Genomic DNA, 17,617 nt, shown 5'->3' with positions numbered 1-17,617 from the left:
ATAGTAACAGATGGGTGTCGGGGTTGACACAGAGGGAGGAGTCAAAGATAATGCCATAGTTTCAGGCTTCAGAAACAGGAAAGGTGTTGTCAACTGCAAAGGGAACGATGTGGGGGAGAGGAAGGGAAACATTAGTTCAATTTTAAACACACTGAGCTTAAGGTGCAGCCAGGACAACCATGTAGACACATCCTGGAGGGAAGAGGAAATGTGAGATTGCAGAGGAAGTGAGAGGACAGGGCTAATGACGTTAAATTGGGGAGTTATCTGCAGAGGTGGTAGTTGTAGCCATGCAAGTGGATGAGCTCCCCAAAGGACTGAATGAAAGGTGAGACTAGAGGGGACCCGGAACAGAGTCTCAAGTGACACGCAGGGGGACAGAAGTGGAGGAGCCAAAAAAAGAGACTGAGAAGTAGCAGCTAACTCTTGGGAATTTTTTTTACTCACTGGCACCTGTTTCCCCAAGTATGCCAGATTAAGGTTTTACTGCAAAACAGTTAAATTGTGGGAAGGAATAAGATATGTCAGTGAAAGAAAATAAAGGACAATGCAGAGCAGGGAGGTTGTGTCTGCAGGAACAGTGAGAATAAACTTTCACAAGAATAAACCCAAAGACCCCAGAAGAGGACAATGCCATGGAAGACCTACAAAAGCTCTTAAGGAAGTGAGGATGATGTACTAGGTCCAACGTGAGTAAAGAACTGATTAGTCTAAGGGGAGCCTACTCCAAGTACTATCTAGTTTAATCATTTTAACTTGCTCTGCTCTGTAATTCTAATTCATTCTTATACAACAGTCTTCCCCTGACTTGGCCTGTGAGCCCCTTGGGAACAGGAGTTGTGTCTGATTATCTTTTTTCACCAAGGGTTTAGTTAGCACAACCATCATCAATGGTATTTACTGAGCACTTACAGTGAGCAGACCACCATACTAAGGGTTTAAGAGAGTAAACTACAACCGAGTTGGAAGATACATTCCAATCTTGGCATATAGTAAACACTTTAAAAATGCCGTAACTAACTCAGTCCCAAACTATCGGAATGAGTTGTTACCCACTGAAGCTTGAGGGTGAGGTTCAAAACAACAAAAAGAAACACTTCAGCAAGCAACTGTGGGTAAAAACATAAAATTTATCAGAGCGAGTTGTGTGAGCAGAATATATCGGTAATCCATGAGGAATCTAGATAGATTAATGAACAGTCCATAATGGATTGCTAGAGGGAGTTAGGGATATTAAAAAGGAGAATTTAAGGTGTTAAATGGACAACCATTTAACCATTTAAAGATGATTTTTCAATGAAGGAAACCATTGTATGGTTCCATGCATCCAGTCGTTACTGAATTCTATGCTGGATGGGCTGTTGGTCTAACCCATTAATGACATTCATGGCCCTGTGGAAATAAGTTCAAAAGACTTTTTACATCTGACAGAAGATTACCTATGGCCTTCAATTGTGGTTTTGGTAAGTGGAGGGGTTAAAGCCTGACGTGAAGCATTGGAGAAAATGGTTTATGCATGAGAAAAAGTGCACAGACCAGGTGTACGACAGCTGACTCGCCAAGCCTGGAGGTCAAGGGAGACGGGAGAAAAACTGCTTTAGTTTCTTCTGGAAAGGAAGCCTAAGAATAGCAGAACACTGAGGGAAAGGAAGAATGTGAAGCTGAATACGAGGTAGGGAGTACGGAGATTGTGGAACAAGAGCAACTTCAGGAGTTAGGTGGAGGGTTCAGAGGCAGGGGAGGTCAGGAAGGACTGGGCGTGGAAAGGCAAGATAAGAGTCAGAAGGCATTTTCTGACTTCTAAATGGGGAATGGTAGTAAATGGAGCACAAATCAAGATCCTCACAGTCAAGAGCATGCTCAACTGGTCTTTAAAGAAAGATTTTTTGATGTGCAAATCCCTACTTATGGGCCTCCAAATATTCCTCTCAAATTCTGCCTTATCCCCAAGGATCTTCCCAATTTATAAAGCTTTGTATAAACCACCTGAAATCTAAACCTCTTACAAAGCCTCTAGATTATGTTTAATTTGAAATGAATCTTTGTCGTGCCTATATGATCTCAACTTTTAGCTTATCTACTCAATTTGAATGAGCAGCCATAGTCTAGAAAGGAAAAGGCTAAACAGGAGTAATAGAAATAGTGGTTTCCTGAGTAACATATCCACACCTATACCCTATTTTCAGCTGGATGTCTCTTGCCTCCTTGTAAAGACAAATTATTTGGTCACTTAAATATCTGTAGTTGGAGGAGATTAATTTTCTAGAATACAAATTTTAATTGTTGAAAAATCTCAAAATTCTGGCATTTCCAGCTAATTCAACTAGACAACTATACTTTCGGATTGTACTTAAATTCCCAGTAAAATAACTAGGTTTTCCAGCTAAATTTAACCTCTTGAATCCCACTCCCAAAACTGATCTTTCCTGAACTAAAATACAAATCTGCTGCAGCATCATGAACTGCCAAAAGATACTAGTGTAAAAGTGTATTAAAAGGTAAATTCCTATGAAGTAGAGTTATCTACAATGACAGATTTACGAGGTATAAAATAATTGTGGCATTTGTTAAGCACTCAATATGTGCCAAGCACTGTACAAAGTGCTGGGGGTAGATACATGATAATCACAGTCTAAGGAGGAGGGAGAACAACTATAGAATCCCCATTTTGCAGAAGAGGAAACTGAGGCCCGGAGAAATTAAGGGGTTTGCTCAAGGTCACAGAGCAGAAAGGTGGTGTAGCCGGGATTAGAACCCATGACCTTCTGACTCCTAGGCCTGTGCTCTAACCACTATGCCACACTGCTCCTCAAGGCAGTCAAGTTTGCTCGGCAGCTGCAAACCCCCGACTCCACCGACGGTGTCGAATGTGAAGTGTAAAAAGCCATTACAGAGGTCTTCTGAATCTGTCACTTCGAGAAGATCAAGTTAATCTTGCTACACTTGGGTCTGAAACCAAACCGCGCTTCAGAGTGCGTGTGGTTCATGATATTTTTCAGTACCTATCTCTGCTTTGCAGGGGTGGATCATTCACTCACTCATTCAATAGTATTTATTGAGCGCTATGTGCAGAGCACTGTACTAAGCACTTGGAATGTACAATTCGGCAACAGATAGAGAAAATCCCTGCCCATTGACGGGCTTACAGTCTAATCGGGGGAGACGGACAAAAACAAGACAACTGAATCGCAATAAATAGAATCAAGGGGATGTATACCTCATTAACAAAATAAATAGGGTAATAAAAATATATACAAATGAGCACAGTGCTGAGGGCATCAGTGGTGTGGATAATGGGACTCTGAATTTTCTTGCCGTGAGGAGTAAAAACCCCTGGTTGGATCCGGGCTATCTCTGGGCCTTGTCGGCCATAGCAGCATATGATGTCACAGACTTCTTTTATGCTCAGGAAGAGCTGAAAAGGGAAAAGTGTTACTGATGCATCATTTCCTGTGCTACAAGCAAATGATCATTGAATCTTTTTTCCAAAAAACTGTTTCTATTGATCAGATGATCGCATCCCCAGTCTTGACATCTGCCTGGTAAACGTCCCTTGGAGGAGCAGACACCATTCATTCGCTCAGTGGTATTTATTGAACACTTACCGTACGCACAGCACTGTACTAAACGCTTGGGAGAGTACAAAACGATAAGAGTTCGTGGACACATTCCCTGCCCATGAGGAGCTCACAGTCTCGATTTCATTCATTCGTAGGGATAGATATAAAAGGGGGCCCTCGCTCCAAGGTTTTTGGTGTAATCTTGTTTTGGAGGTTCCCGTGGGGGCTTTCTATCTCTAGTGAAGCTAGTCACTGCATGGCCTTAGTATTTTGGCTGCATAGAGTGCATCAGAAAATAAGCAGTTCAGCAATCAGTGCCCTACAGAAGTGTAGTAATCTATTTAGCCTTAAACTCCTCTAGACTGTATGCTCATCCTCTAGACCGTAAACTCATTACGGGCAGGGAATGCTCTGCTAATCTCACTTATACTGCACTCTCCCAAGCACTCAGAGCAGTGCTCTGCACATAGAAGCACTCAATAAATACCGATGATTGATCCATTGATTCAGGTCTAACTGCTCCTCCATGACATTATGCTAGTGACTGGACCCTGAGCTAGGACCCCAAGGCCCCCAAATTGACCAAAACAATGGAAAAAAAAACACAAAAGTGACAAGACCAAATAGCAGTGTAAACATGTGCCAATAAAAGGCTTTGAAGACTTTTTCGTGTACATCTGTATATATCTCATTTTCAAAATATTTTCACACATAAATGTACCTCGCAAAAAATACACCTTGTGCTAACTTATTAGAGATGTCGCATTAGGTAATGCCAAATGATGTTGAAATTGGGGTTTTAATCTCAATTCAAATCACTCCAAATAATTCAAAGCTTAGGGGATAGGGAAAGAGACCAATAGGTGAGGTGCTCGAGTCAAGGTAACCTTTGCCTGTTTTGCAAAACCAAATTAAGCTCAAAGTGAGAAAGCACGGTAAGAAATACCTGCATTAAAATCCTAAACAAGTATGGGGGGGGGGGCGGGCGGGCGGGAAGAAAGTCTTAAGAACATTATAATGGGGTGTCAGTTCTTACAAGTTTATGTTTGAAGCTCTTACCGGGCAATACAAAGACCACTGCCCATTAACTTTCTGATCCCTTGTCGCACAATGGCTTTTTTCCAGCTTTCAATGCTACAACCTCTGCCGTGGAAATCCTTCTTTATAATCTACTTGTCAAATAACGACATACGACAGACCTGATCGGATGCTTCTATTTGCGGGTGTTGAGACACGTACATTAGTAACGGTGGCAAAGGGAAGGCGATCCTTTAGAATACTACCTACCCCAAGGAACAGCGACTCCACAATACAACCAGTCCAGAGAATACGGCCGATATCGTCTGATACCTTATCTAGACTGGGTTACCACCACCTCCTGATACATCCAACCTGGGGCTACATCTTGTATTGTTTGATATCGTACCCCAGGTTAAACCACCTCGCAACACAGCCTCCCATGACATACAAATTATATTTATGCTGTTTTGATGTCTTATCCTCCACAAAGGCTATGTCGGCTACGTGAACAGGTAAATCCCTAAGGAAATCCCTCCTCCAGCTCCTCCGCACCTGGGCTGAGAATGGATCTTAGATGAAGAAAGCTCGGTCCACAGTTTCTGTTAGATTTTCAAGCCACAGAAGAGTCCCCTGAGCGGGCAACTGGACAAATTATGAAACCAGGGAGGCAACCTCATTTCAAAATTAAAGATTCTATCAACCCATCCGTGGTACTTATTGAGCGCTTACTAAGCGGAGAGCACTGTCCTAAGCTCTTGGGAGAGTACAATAGAGTTGGCAAGCACATTCCCTGCCTACAGGGAGCTTATTAAAATGTTTAAGGGGTATGAAGCCCAGTGCCAAGGCGATGCAGAGGGGAGGACAAGTAGAGGAAGTGTGGACCTAATCAGGAAAGGCCTTTTGGAGGAAATGTGATTTTAAGAGGGTTTCAAATGTTGAGGAGTTAACTGCGACTCATTCTGGAGACCTGTCCAAAGAACACCTCATCAAACTTTGACAATCTAATGCGCTGTCCAAGATACCGGAATAGGTGACGTATCAATCACAATCAATCGTACGGCGGTGATGTGTCTACAGTGACGGGAAAGTCAGGGGACGGCCGTGGAAGATGAGGAGTTCTGTCTTGGGCACGCCGAGTTTGAGTGTTGGCAAACCATCCTAGTAAAGACGTCCTGGAAACGGGAGGAGATGCGAAACTGGAGAGGACAGAGGTCAGGACTGGAGATGTGGAAATGGGAAATAATCCGCACAGAGATGGTAGCTGAAGCCATGAGAGCGAATGAGTTCTCCAAGGGAGTGGGTGCTGATGGAAAAAAGAAAGAGATGCAGAACTGAAGTAGCTTCAGTCCTAAAATTTAGGACTTTGGAAATCTTGCATCAGTTTTCACGCAAATGGATGAACTGATGATAATAATGATAATTGTGGCACTTGTTAAGCGCTTACTGTGTGCTAAGCACTGTTCTAAGTGCTAGGGTAGATGCAAGATAACCAGGTTGGACAGAGTCCCTGTCCCAAGTGGTGCTCAGTTCGAATCCTCATTTTACAGATTATTTTACAGATGAAGTAACTGAGGCACAGAGAAGTTAAGTGATTTGCCCGAGGTCACACAGCAGACGCATGGCAAAGCCAGGATTGGAACTCACGTCCTCTGACTCCCAGGCCCCCGCTCTTTCCAGTAGGCCACACTGCTTCCCAATCATTGATTTTTAAAAAACAAAACGATTGCGGGTGCTGATGGAGAAGGGAATTTAAAGGTATGCAGAGGTGTTCAGGAGTTGGTCTGTACAAGGTACTTTATGAAGAACCGCCTAAAATGGGCAAATTCACTACATCATAAAACCCCAAAAAGAGAGAGTTTCTACTTCTGCAGCCGCTTGCAAAGACTCACGGTTGCACTGCAACTCCTCATTTAATGTTGTAATGTTACGCTTTGAATGTAACCAAGATTAAATAACAATTCTATGACAGTTATTTTAACTGCCTAGAGCAAATAGAGCAATTTTATATCATATTTCCAGAGGTTCTGGAAGAGATGTCAATCAAATAAGTCTGTGGGAAAACATCATCATCATCAGTGGTATTTACTGAGTCTTCACTGTATGCAGAGCACTGTTCTAAGCATTTGGGACGGTACAACAGAGTACACTGCCTGCCCACAATGACCTTACAGTCTAGAGGGGGAGTCAGACATTAATATAGATATTTCACAACATATAATTCACAGATACATACATAAGTGCCATGAATAGCCCATGACAAAGCCACTCCCAATAACAGCCAGATTTTTGAGGTACACAACCCCGCTGTAGCGCAGATGATTTTAAGCACCAAAAATTACAGGTCTCTTTCTTCCATTAGCTAACATACAAATATTAAAAGTCAAACAGATAAGACAGAGCCGATGACAATGATAAGAGCATAAGAAACGCCTTACTGGTTCAGAACAACCAGTCTATCCTGTCCCATATTTGTCTACAGCACTGACCTCCAAAAGGTGCTCCCAAGAATAGCATTACAGGTCTTCAGAGTTAGAGCACAATCAGCGTGGCCTAGTGAAACACGCACTGGCCTGGGAGTCAGAGGACCTGGGTTATAATCCTGGCTCCTCCATTTTGCTGTGTGATTTAGGACAAGTCACTTCACTTCTCTGAGCTTTAATCCCCTTATCTCTAAAATGGGGATTAAATTCTAGTTCCTCCTATTTGGACTCAGGGCCCCAGGTTGTGAGACAGAAACTGTGTCCAACCTGGTTATGGTGTAGTGGACAGAGTATGGGCCTGGGTGTCAGAAAGTCATGGGTTATAATCCTGGCTCCTCCATTTTGCTGGGTGACCTTGGGCAAGGCACTTCACTTCTCTGTGCCTCAGTTACTTCATCTGTAAAATGGGGATTGAGACTGTGAGCCCCACGTGGGACAAGGACAGTGTCCAACCCGACTTGCTTGTATCCACCTCAGTGCTTAGTACAGTGCCTGGTACATAATAAGTGCTGAACAAGTGCCTTTAAAAAAAAGAAAGCAAAAAAAGTAGTATTTGAGTGCTTACTGTGTGTAGAACACTCACCTAAGCACTCAGCACCCATCTTACATATTCTTAAACCCAACTTTTCCCTTTAGTTGTCTATTATGTACCTCTAGTCCATAACTGCATTTAAAACCTTCTTAAACCTAGTCATGTTTTCCTTCTGCACAACTTTCAGTGGTAACAAAGTCCAGGTACTAAAATCCCAAGAACTGGGGTGTTTGTGATCTGAAATTATCTGAGTGACTGTGAGCTTCGACTGAGCCTCCTCAGAGGAATGAAGCAAATTGGGTTGGCTTTATTTTCAAGGTATTGAAAAACAGCCTTGGTGTCTAAAATAAATAAAATATTTACTCCAAGTTTCTACTTGCTATTGTAGCTAGCAAATGCTAAACTAAAGGTCCTTTAATATGAACTTCCACTTTCTGAACAACGCTACTTTTTGGCTGGTTTATCGTATCTCCCTTGATTCAACAGGTACAGTCTAAAGAGCTATTTTGACAGTTTTTACAAGCTTATAACCAGGGATCAACAAGTGACACTGAAAAAAAAATCAAGATTGACAAGGAGGTACTCCTGTGTGTAATTAGCAAATACGGCAGCTGTAAGGAGAGAGATATTGAGATAAGATATCAAATAAACTAAAACAAACAACCTAAAATAGAACAAAAAGGGAAAGACAGAAAGCATCTGAGAAGGTAATTTTGTAGACTATCAAACTGAGTCAACATTTTGTTAAGCCCTGCCTATACTCTATTACATCCACAAGCACTGGAAAGACACAAACTATAACTTACCTTAAGCCTTCTTTCATTTGGCTCCTATTTAATTCAGAATTTGAGGCTATCTGGATGGGGTACAAAGTTTGCTTTGGCTAGGGAGAAAACACTTCTTCACTCTTCCTCTCCCTCTAATTGGGCAGAGCTGAAACTTAGTTTCTTCCCCTTTAAGGTCCTGATTCCTATATTTGGACCAATTGGAAGCTTGCTCTTCTACTTTCAACCACCTCTCCCCAAACTGCCAATTAAGGAGATGGCAAGCTGGCTTCAAGTTATTGGTGGTCCACCTTCTTCCGCCTCAACATCTGTGACCAAGGCCATTTTGCAACTTAGCTTCTTTGGCTGCCTCCCTCATGCTTGAAGAATTGAGTTTTTCTATTCTTCCTCATAAAGGGAGATGTCAAGGATGCACCTTCAAGAATCCTTTGATGACCCTAGGTTTGGTGAACCACTCGACTGACTCGATTTGGCATTCCTTATTTTCTCAAGCTCACCTCCACCTGCCCATCAGCAATATAAAGAAAGCATTACTGTTGGAAATGTCTTTGCAAAGATGGGAAAGAAGAATATTTGTGTTTGGAGCTCAGAGCTTGGAGTTTGGGAGATGGAAGTCACTAAGCTGGGGTTAAACTGATGCGAGAGGAATCCAGGATCATTTTTCCTCTCTCACTACCCAAAACCACTGCTGTTTGAGGCTTGAGGCTGCTTCACTCTCTTACCCCTTGACTTCAGTGAAGACGACTGCTGGCAATTCACCCAGTCAGCTCAATCAGTAAGAGTAATAGGTCCGGTTTGAGTGAGGATGCCGTTAACTGAGTATGTTAGCAGTTAGTTAGTGAACATCTCTTTTTCATTTAGAATCTAGAAAGTACCTGAACTAAAACTGCATTTTTAAAGAACCGATGAAGGTAGAAGAGGAGGAGTAGAAGACCCAGAAATGAACCTTGTGGGCTACCCTCAGTTAAACAGGAGAAGATGAAGAGTCTCGAAAAGAAATTGTTTAGATTATGCAATTATTTTAGCCTAATTTGTCACCCTTATCGATCAACGGTCTTTACTGAGCTTCCACGTGGGGGAGTGCAATACCTTCTCCCTCTACTCCCTCTCCCGACCCCCTTCACCTCTCCGCAACTAAACCCTCTTTTCCCTCCCATTTCCCTCTGCTTCTCCCCCCTCCCTTCCCATCCCCTCAGCACTGTACTCATCTGCTCAACTGTATATATTTTCATTACCCTATTTTGTTAATGAAATGAACATCGCCTTGATTCTATTTATTTGCTATTGTTTTAATGAGATGTTCATCCCCTCGATTCTATTTATTGCTATTGTTCTTGTCTGTCCATCTCCCCCGATTAGACTGTAAGCCCGTCAAAGGGCAGGGACTGTCTCTGTTACCGATTTGTACATTCCAAGCGCTTAGTACAGTGCTCTGCACATCATAAGCACTCAATAAATACTATTGAACGAATGAATGAATGAATGGCTGACAGGCTCCCTGCCCACAATGAGCTAAGCAGCATGGCTCAGTGGAAAGAGCACGGGCTTTGGAGTCAGAGGTCATGGGTTCGAATCCCGGATCGGCCACATGTCAGCTGTGTGACTTTGGGCAAGTCACTTAACTTCTCGGTGCCTCAGTTACCTCATCTGTAAAATGGGGATTAAGACTGTGAGCCCCACGTGGGACAACCTGATTCCCCTGTGTCTACCCCAGCGCTTAGAACAGTGCTCGGCACATAGTAAGCGCTTAACAAATACCAACACTAGTCTCAGGCAAGGGGGGGCATGGGAAGTGGGAGATGGACATTAATATAATTTACATTATTATTTATTGAGCATTTACTGAGTGCAGAGCACTGTGCTAAGCGCTTGAAGGAATAGACTTAAAAGGTTAACATGAATGAAAGGGCTTAAAAAATGTTTAGAAAATGTGGAATACAACATAGAGCATAATAACAAACTCACAGAAAACGACAGAGGGGTGTCAAAATGAAAGAAAGGGCACATTACATCTTACTAGAGGGAAGTGTGATTGGTTTGGGACATCAATCACATTTACCAAGCTCTTACTGTGTGCGGTGCACTGACCGAGCTTTTGGGAGAGTACAATATAACACGGTTGAGAGACACATTCCCTGCTCACAAGGAGCTTACAAGCCATGTCCCCTGATAAAACTCAAGGGTTTGGATCTACGAAAACAGAAATGAATCAGCTTGTGGCCTTAGGAAAACCCGGAGGTAAAAATAAGTTAAATGACTATAAAATAAAGACAAAAAGAGGTTTGAAACTATTTGAAACAATCAGATTGCAAAAGTCCCCCTAAACACACAAAACACCACTGTGAAGCATTCTTCCCCATACCACCTCAAAAGCTAACCACAGTACACTGGAGTGAGCATAAATGTTTTGATGCTATAAACTCTCCCCAAGTGATTTCAACTTAAGTGCTTCCTTCCAAATGCCACCTTTTTTTGAACATTAAAGTGCAAGTTATTTGATTTGTGATCTTAGCATTATTCCACTAAATGTAACCATCCTCCCCAGCAATAATTACAAGGATACATACCACACCTTAATATTAACACAGATAAACCCTGTAACTAAGATTCTCCAGGGAGACTATCAGCCCCCACCTTTCACCCAAATCATAAACTGGATACGCACAGCATCATCAACTCATAAGCTTGTGATATCCTGCGTCGTTATGGAAAACAAGGACCCAGCACTACCTTTTGGAAGGTAAGTACACAAGAACACGGGTTTTAAAAGTGATCCCCTTTTAAATGATAAACATTATGTAGTGTTAAAAAATACCTAAAAGTGGAGCAAACAGACTAGAAGAACTGAACATCTCTAAAAGAAGAAAGGAAAAGGAGATCTTATGCCTCATCATAGAAACTACTCCCTCTGTCTGCACCTGACTCCATCCCTTCGCACCTTGCTAAACATTTGCCTCGTCCCTTCTTCCCTCTTCAACCATTCATTCTCAAACTGCTCCTTTCCCACTGCTTTCAAACGCGGTCACGGATTCCCTGTTCTAAAACACCCTCCCTTCACCCCACGGTTCCCTCCAGTTATCGCCCCATCTCCCTCCTACCACTGCTCGCCAAACTGCTAGAGTGAGCTGTCCCACACCCACCACCTCCACGATTCTCTCCCGGACCCCCTGCAGTCTGGCCTCCATCCCCTCCACTCTGTGGAAAGTGCCCTCTTTAAAGTCATTAACGACCCCCTTCTGGCCAAATCCAGTGGCTTTCACTCCAACCGGATCCTCCTCAACCTCTCGGTTGCCTTCAACGCCGTAGACCACCCGCTTCTGGAAAGAAATACTATCTAACCTCATCTCCACTGATTCTGAGCTCGTCCCGGTCCTTCTCCAGTCTCTCTTGTTGCTCCTCCTCAGTGCTTTTTGCGGGCTGCTCTGTTTCCAGCCCCCTAACTACGGGGGTCCCTCAAGGCTCGGTTCTGGGTCCCCTCCTATTCCCTGTCCACACAAATGTTTTTGGAGAACTCAAATAGTTTCCAGGGCTTCAATTACCATCTCTACACAGATGATTCTCGAATCAACCTCTCCAGCCCTGATCTCTCTCCTTCTCTGCAGTATTTCCTCCTGCCTTCGGGACATCTGTACTTGAATGCCCCTCCGACACCTCCAATTTAAGACATCCAAAAGAGAACTGCTCATCTTCCCACCCTCACCCTGGCCTCCCCTAGACCTTCCCATCACCGTAGACAAAGTCCTCCCTGCCTCACATGCCCATAACGCTGGCATTAGCCACAACTTATATCTCTCATTCAACCCGCACATTCGACATCACCCAATCTGACGGTTCTACCTTTACAACTCTAGAATCTGTCCATCCAGACATCTACCGCTCTGATCCAAACACTTATATCCCTCCTTAATTACTACATCACCCTCCTCACTGACCTCCCTGCCTCCCGTCTCTCCAGTCCACACTTCACTCTACTTCCTGGATCATCACCCTCCCCACCCGCCACCCACCCCCAAAACACACAAAACCATTCGGTCTACATCTCCCCACTCCTCCAAAATCTCCATTGGTTGCCCATCCATCTCTGCATCAAACAGAAACTCCATACCACAGGCTTTAAATCAATCAGCTCTCCCCCTACCTTACCTCGCTAACCTCCTATGACTCAGCCTGCACACTTCACTCCTCTGTCAACTTACTCCTCAAACCTTGATCTCATCTGTCTCGCCCCAACCCCTTGCCCATGCCCTCCGCTGGCCCCGAACTCTCTCCCTTTCACATCCTATGGACCGCCGCTCTCCCTATCTTCAAAGCCCTACTAAAAGTGTACCTCCTCAAGAGACCTTCCCCAAGTAAGCCCTCATTTCCCCATCCTATTTGCCCTCTTATGTCACCTATGCACTCGGGGACATATCCCTTCAGGACGCTCACAGCACGGAAGTACACTTGTGCCACTTCCCCTCTCTACAATTTTCTCTGTCTCCCCCCCTAGACTGTAAGTTCCTTATGGGTAGGGATCGTGTCTACCAACTCTACTGTACTCTCCCAATTACTCTGCAGACAGCAGGCGTTCAATAAATACCATCGGCAGACCGACTTAAACCCATACAATAGAGTCCTACACCAGGTCTTCCACTTTCGACGCATCTCCTCCAGATTCACAGGGCATATAGGACTAAACGTCCGGGATCTGCTTTCCATGACTCTTCCACTAATTTCCAAAGACTGAGAATGTCACTTGTTTGGCTTCGCTCGTCCATAATTAACACCACATGCCCAATTCATGGGAGCAGTGGAGAAAACTTCAATTTTCTTTCTGCTTGTGCTTTTTTAGTTATGCCCTTTATTACTTAAGTATTTTCAGTCCACTAGAACAGTTCCATGGAAAAATACAGGAGACGCAGAGCTGGTACAATCTGGCCAACTTGCTTACCCATTGTCAGAATGTCTCAATCTTATGTTAGTTACATCCTTACTCCGTAGACAGGTCTTAGTTTTATAGTGTGGTAGACAAGTCCTCTTTGCCAAGAGAAAACAATCTCCTGCCCAAATGAATGAGAACAGGCTGGTCACTCTACCTTTCATTACCCCTCGCACCCCCTCGGCCTCGCTCCAACCCTGAGAAACTGCTAACCTGTATTTCTCTTAACTCCTGCAGCCTCTCCCTCTTAATGGGTTACTTCCATTTTTAAAATTAAGGCATCCACATATCCCTGAGGACTTTTCCTCAAAGGCAAGGACAGTAATCATTAATTCGGAGGCATGTCTTCCAGGAGGATGCTACAGAACAATGAACCTTTACCCTGGGTTTTGAAAACTGAAACTTCCATTCTAGCTTCAGGGCAATCCGCTTGCAGAACCCTGAAGGTCTCCGTGAGTGATCTCACGTGGGATCTCTTTCAGTTCCATCCCGGTCTTCTCTTCTACAGGCCAGTCGTGAGACTCTACAGAGCACCTTCTAGGTTCCTTAGAATTCAGTACTCGAGACTCCTCCGCTACAGTGGAAGACCCTTCTACGGCACACGCCTTGCAGATGAAGACTGCTGCGGTCACAATGGAATAGGTCGAAATGCTGCCTGGCTCCTACAGGTGGGTCCCTCCCGCCCGACAGGTAAAACTATCCCGCAAAATCTATCCAGCCATTTGACAGCCGTAATTTCAACACAAACGACTTCCGGCAGCCGAAAGCGGCGCTTATCGGAGGAACGGGAGACCCGGGGCTAATTCCTCCCCAAACTCGAATCGACGACTGTCCCTCGCGAATCAAGTCTAGACCAACGGTGACTCGGCTGCACATTTTGGAATCGTCAACATCGCCACGCTTCCGAGTACCCTACGTGAGATCTCTCCCGGACCCGTGAAGTTCTGCCCGCGGCGCGTGCCCAACGAGTTCAATCGACGTCACGAACCGCGACTGTCGGTAAGGACGCCGAGCGCCCACGGGAACAAGAGAACCAAAGCTGATCCGGGCAGTCATAAACGGATCCCTCCAGTTTGGGTTCGAGAGAAAGGCTTCGTTGCAGGTCGGGTGGGGGGTGGGGGGGGGGGGGGGAGAACGATGCCCGCCTTGCGTCGGGCGGACGATCTCGTTGGAACAGCAATAGCGATCGTGGCATCTAAGAGTTTCTGGAGGCCACGGGACGCTTCCGTTCTCCTAAAAGAGTGGCTCAGTGGAAAGAACACGGGCTTGGGAGTCAGAAGTTCGAATCCCGGCTCTGCCACTTGTCAGCCGTGTGACTGTGGGCAAGTCACTTTGCTTCTCTGAGCCTCGGTTCCCTCATCTGTAAAATGGGGATTGACTGTGAACCTCACGTGGGACAACCCGATCACCCTGTATCTACCCCGGCGCTTAGAACAGTGCTCCGCACATAGTAAGCGCTTAACAAATACCAATATTATTAAAAGAGCCTCTCCCCCGCAAGCTCCGTTAGGGGAAATAACAGACGCATCCCAGCAGACGGACCTCTTCCCGCTATCGGGGAGAAGCCGACGAGCGGTCCGGCGAAGCGCTCGACGCCGGGTACCCGCGTCTCTCGAAGGGCGCCCCGGAAAGGCTCCCGGACTTGGAGGTCCCCCTCCGAGCGTCTCGGAAAAGCAACCTCCACGAGGCATCGACCGGCGACGGACCGCCGCTCGGAATCGCCAACCACCACCCGGCTCCCCCGTGGACGCCAGAAGCTGTCGGACGAATGGGTCTTCCGTATTCTCGGAGACATCTACTTCTAAAAACAAGAAGGAAGTTGACCGAGGCGTGGAAGTAGGGGCGCGGCGTGGGGGAGAGGGAAACGGGGGGTGGGGGGAAGAAAGTGGGGGGAGGGAACGGGGTCGCCTAGCAGTCCCGGGGGGCGCCGGCCCCGCAGGGTTCCTTTTCGAATGAACGTCCCGGCTCGACCGCCGATGGGCTGGGCGGATTCGAGCATGTGGCCGAGCCGGGGCATTTTCAAGGCGCAACTTTGCACCCCGCGCCCCGCCCCGTCCCGCCCGCTCGGCAGGCCGGCCGTACGGGGAAAATCGCCATCCACGCCGGGGGGACCCTGGTCCCCGGGAAGCCCCCCGCCGCCCGCCGCCCGCCGCCCGCCGCCGCCAGGTGCGCTCGGGCAGTCCGTGTCGTCCAGTCGTCTAGTGTCGGCACCGCTCCCCCTCTTCTTGGCCGCCCCCTCCGGCGACCGTCCTCCCTCCTCCCTCCTCCCCTCCCCCTCCCCCTCCGTGTGCGGGCCTCTTCCCTCCCGTCCCCTCCCGTCCCCGGCCCGGCCCGGTCCGGCCGCCCTGCGCTGCCCTGCCCTGCCCTGCCCTGCCCTGCCCTCCCGGTCCGCGCACATCTCCAGATCGAATGCGGCACAGAGCGATCCGAACACTTCCCCGTCTTCCCGCACGCATTTCCCGTCCGGGGATCGGCCGCTCGGGGGCGGGGGGAGAAAGGGAGGGAAGGAGGGAGAAGGAAGGCGAAGGAAGGCAGAGGAAGGCAGAGGAAGGCGGCGGCCAGACCCAGAAAGACGGGAAGGGGGGCGAGCCCCATCGACCGGCCAGCGGAGCCAGCGCGCCGGGGAAGGGCGAGGAGAGAGGGCTGCGGCCAGGGGCGGCGGGGGCCGAAGCAAGTGCGGGCGGGAGCGGGGTCGGGAGGTCCGGGGGTGGCGGTACGGTACCTCATAGAGCTCCTCGGAAGCCATGGTGGGCGGCCGGCGCGGGGTGGAGGAGCGTCCCCGGTGGAGGAGCGTCCCCGGCAGAGTTGAGGAGGACGAGGAAGAAGAGGGGGTGGCCGGAGGGGGCGGGAGGGGGAGAAGGGGAAAGCCGGGGTCGCCGCCGCCGCCGCCGCCGCCGCCCCCGGGGCCCTCCGATCGACACTTTTGTTTCACTCGGGTCCCTGCGTGGCCTCCGCTTCCTCCTCCTCCTCCTCTTCCTCCTCCTCCTCCTCCTCCTCCTCTCCGCCGCCCGGGAGCTCAGGACGAGGTCCTCGCACTCCAATGCCAGTGCGGATCCGGGGGGGGCGGCGGCGGCGGCGGGGGCGCTGGGCTGTGCGCAAGAGCAGCTGCGCAACTCGCCCTCCTCGTTCACTCCCCGGCCCGGCCGGCTCTCATCGCTCCCCGCGCTGCCCGGGGGTGGCGGCGTTGGGGGCGGCGGCCGCTGGGCCCGTACGCTCCGGCTCCGGCGGCGGCGGCGGAGAAGGAGAAGGAGAAGGAGGAGGAGTCCGGCTGGCTGGTTCCCCGGCTCCCCGGCTCCCCCTCTCCGGTGGAGCGCAAAAGGCTTCCTCCTTGCGACCCGAACCTGCCCCGGCCTACTGAGCATGCCCAGTGTGACCACCGGAGACACATCGGCGTTCCAGGGTGGAGAGCTCCACTTCTCCGGGTTTTCGGAGCCTCCGGAAGAGGGGGAGTGGGAGGGGGCGGGGAGAGGAGGAGGAGGAGGAGGAGAAGGGGAGGGGGGGAGGAGGAGGAGGAGAAGGGGAGGGGGGGGAGGAGGAGGAGGAGGAGGAGGAGGAGGAGAAGGGGAAGAAGGCCGAACCGAGCGGCGGGTTCAATTCGGAAACCGAGCCCCAAGGGGAAGAAGCCGAGCACGGAAGAGGAGGGGGGGAGAGGAAGGGGGGGGAGGTGGAGCCCGGGGCAAAGTATCACTCTCTTTCACCGAGCCGTCAGCTAGGCCACCGGCGGCCCGGAGGGCGGCCGGTTTCCGCCCCGGGGACTCTTTCCGCTTCCCCGGACCGGGCGACGGGGCCCCCCCGCTCCCGGGCACCGAGCGGGTTGCCTTCTCGGGGTCTGGCCGAAAGACCCGGGGAAGACGGGAGGAGGAAGGGGGAGAAAGATGAGTCCGAAGGGGCAAGGAGATGGACGGGCGGGAGGGGAGGAGGGATTCGATTGGCGACACTAGAAAGCCAGACTGCGAGCCCGAAACCGACTTGTCCATTCCAAGCGCTTAGTACAGTGCTCTGCACATAGTAAGGTTTCAATAAATACTACTGCACGAATGAGCCCGTCGGTGGGCAGGGATGGTCTCTCTCTCTGTCGCCGGATTGTCCATTCCGAGCGCTTAGTACGGTGCTCCGCGCAGAGTGAGCGCTCAATAGATACTATTGAAGGAACGAATGAAATGGCGGGGGTAACGTGCGCGGGGACCTCTCGGGGAGAGTGGCTAGGTGAGGGTCGCGGGCACTTCGGAAAGACGGCGGGCCGCCAGCCACGCCGAGACGTGCCGAACCCCTCCCCTCCGCTCGTCGTCGTCTCCCACGGTCCTCTTTGCAAATGAGGCCCC

The 17,617-nt window shown here is 48.5% G+C and overlaps 1 protein-coding gene across 3 annotated transcripts in view; it reads right to left on the bottom strand.

The window, feature by feature from the left end:
* Positions 1–16,140, bottom strand: part of CDYL (chromodomain Y like) — a 134,042-nt gene extending 117,902 nt beyond the window's left edge. For all 3 annotated transcript variants that reach the window (XM_029053993.2, XM_029053994.2, XM_029053995.2), the window contains exon 1: positions 16,018–16,140. In XM_029053993.2, coding sequence (XP_028909826.1) covers positions 16,018–16,041 — 24 coding nt within the window. In that variant the 5' untranslated portion in view covers positions 16,042–16,140. The remainder of the gene's footprint in view (positions 1–16,017) is intronic.
* Between the last annotated feature and the right edge of the window lie 1,477 nt (positions 16,141–17,617).

This window comes from Ornithorhynchus anatinus, chromosome X3 (assembly GCF_004115215.2).
Source record: "Ornithorhynchus anatinus isolate Pmale09 chromosome X3, mOrnAna1.pri.v4, whole genome shotgun sequence".
Lineage (NCBI taxonomy): Eukaryota > Metazoa > Chordata > Mammalia > Monotremata > Ornithorhynchidae > Ornithorhynchus > Ornithorhynchus anatinus.
This window is presented reverse-complemented; position numbering and strand designations above follow the sequence as displayed.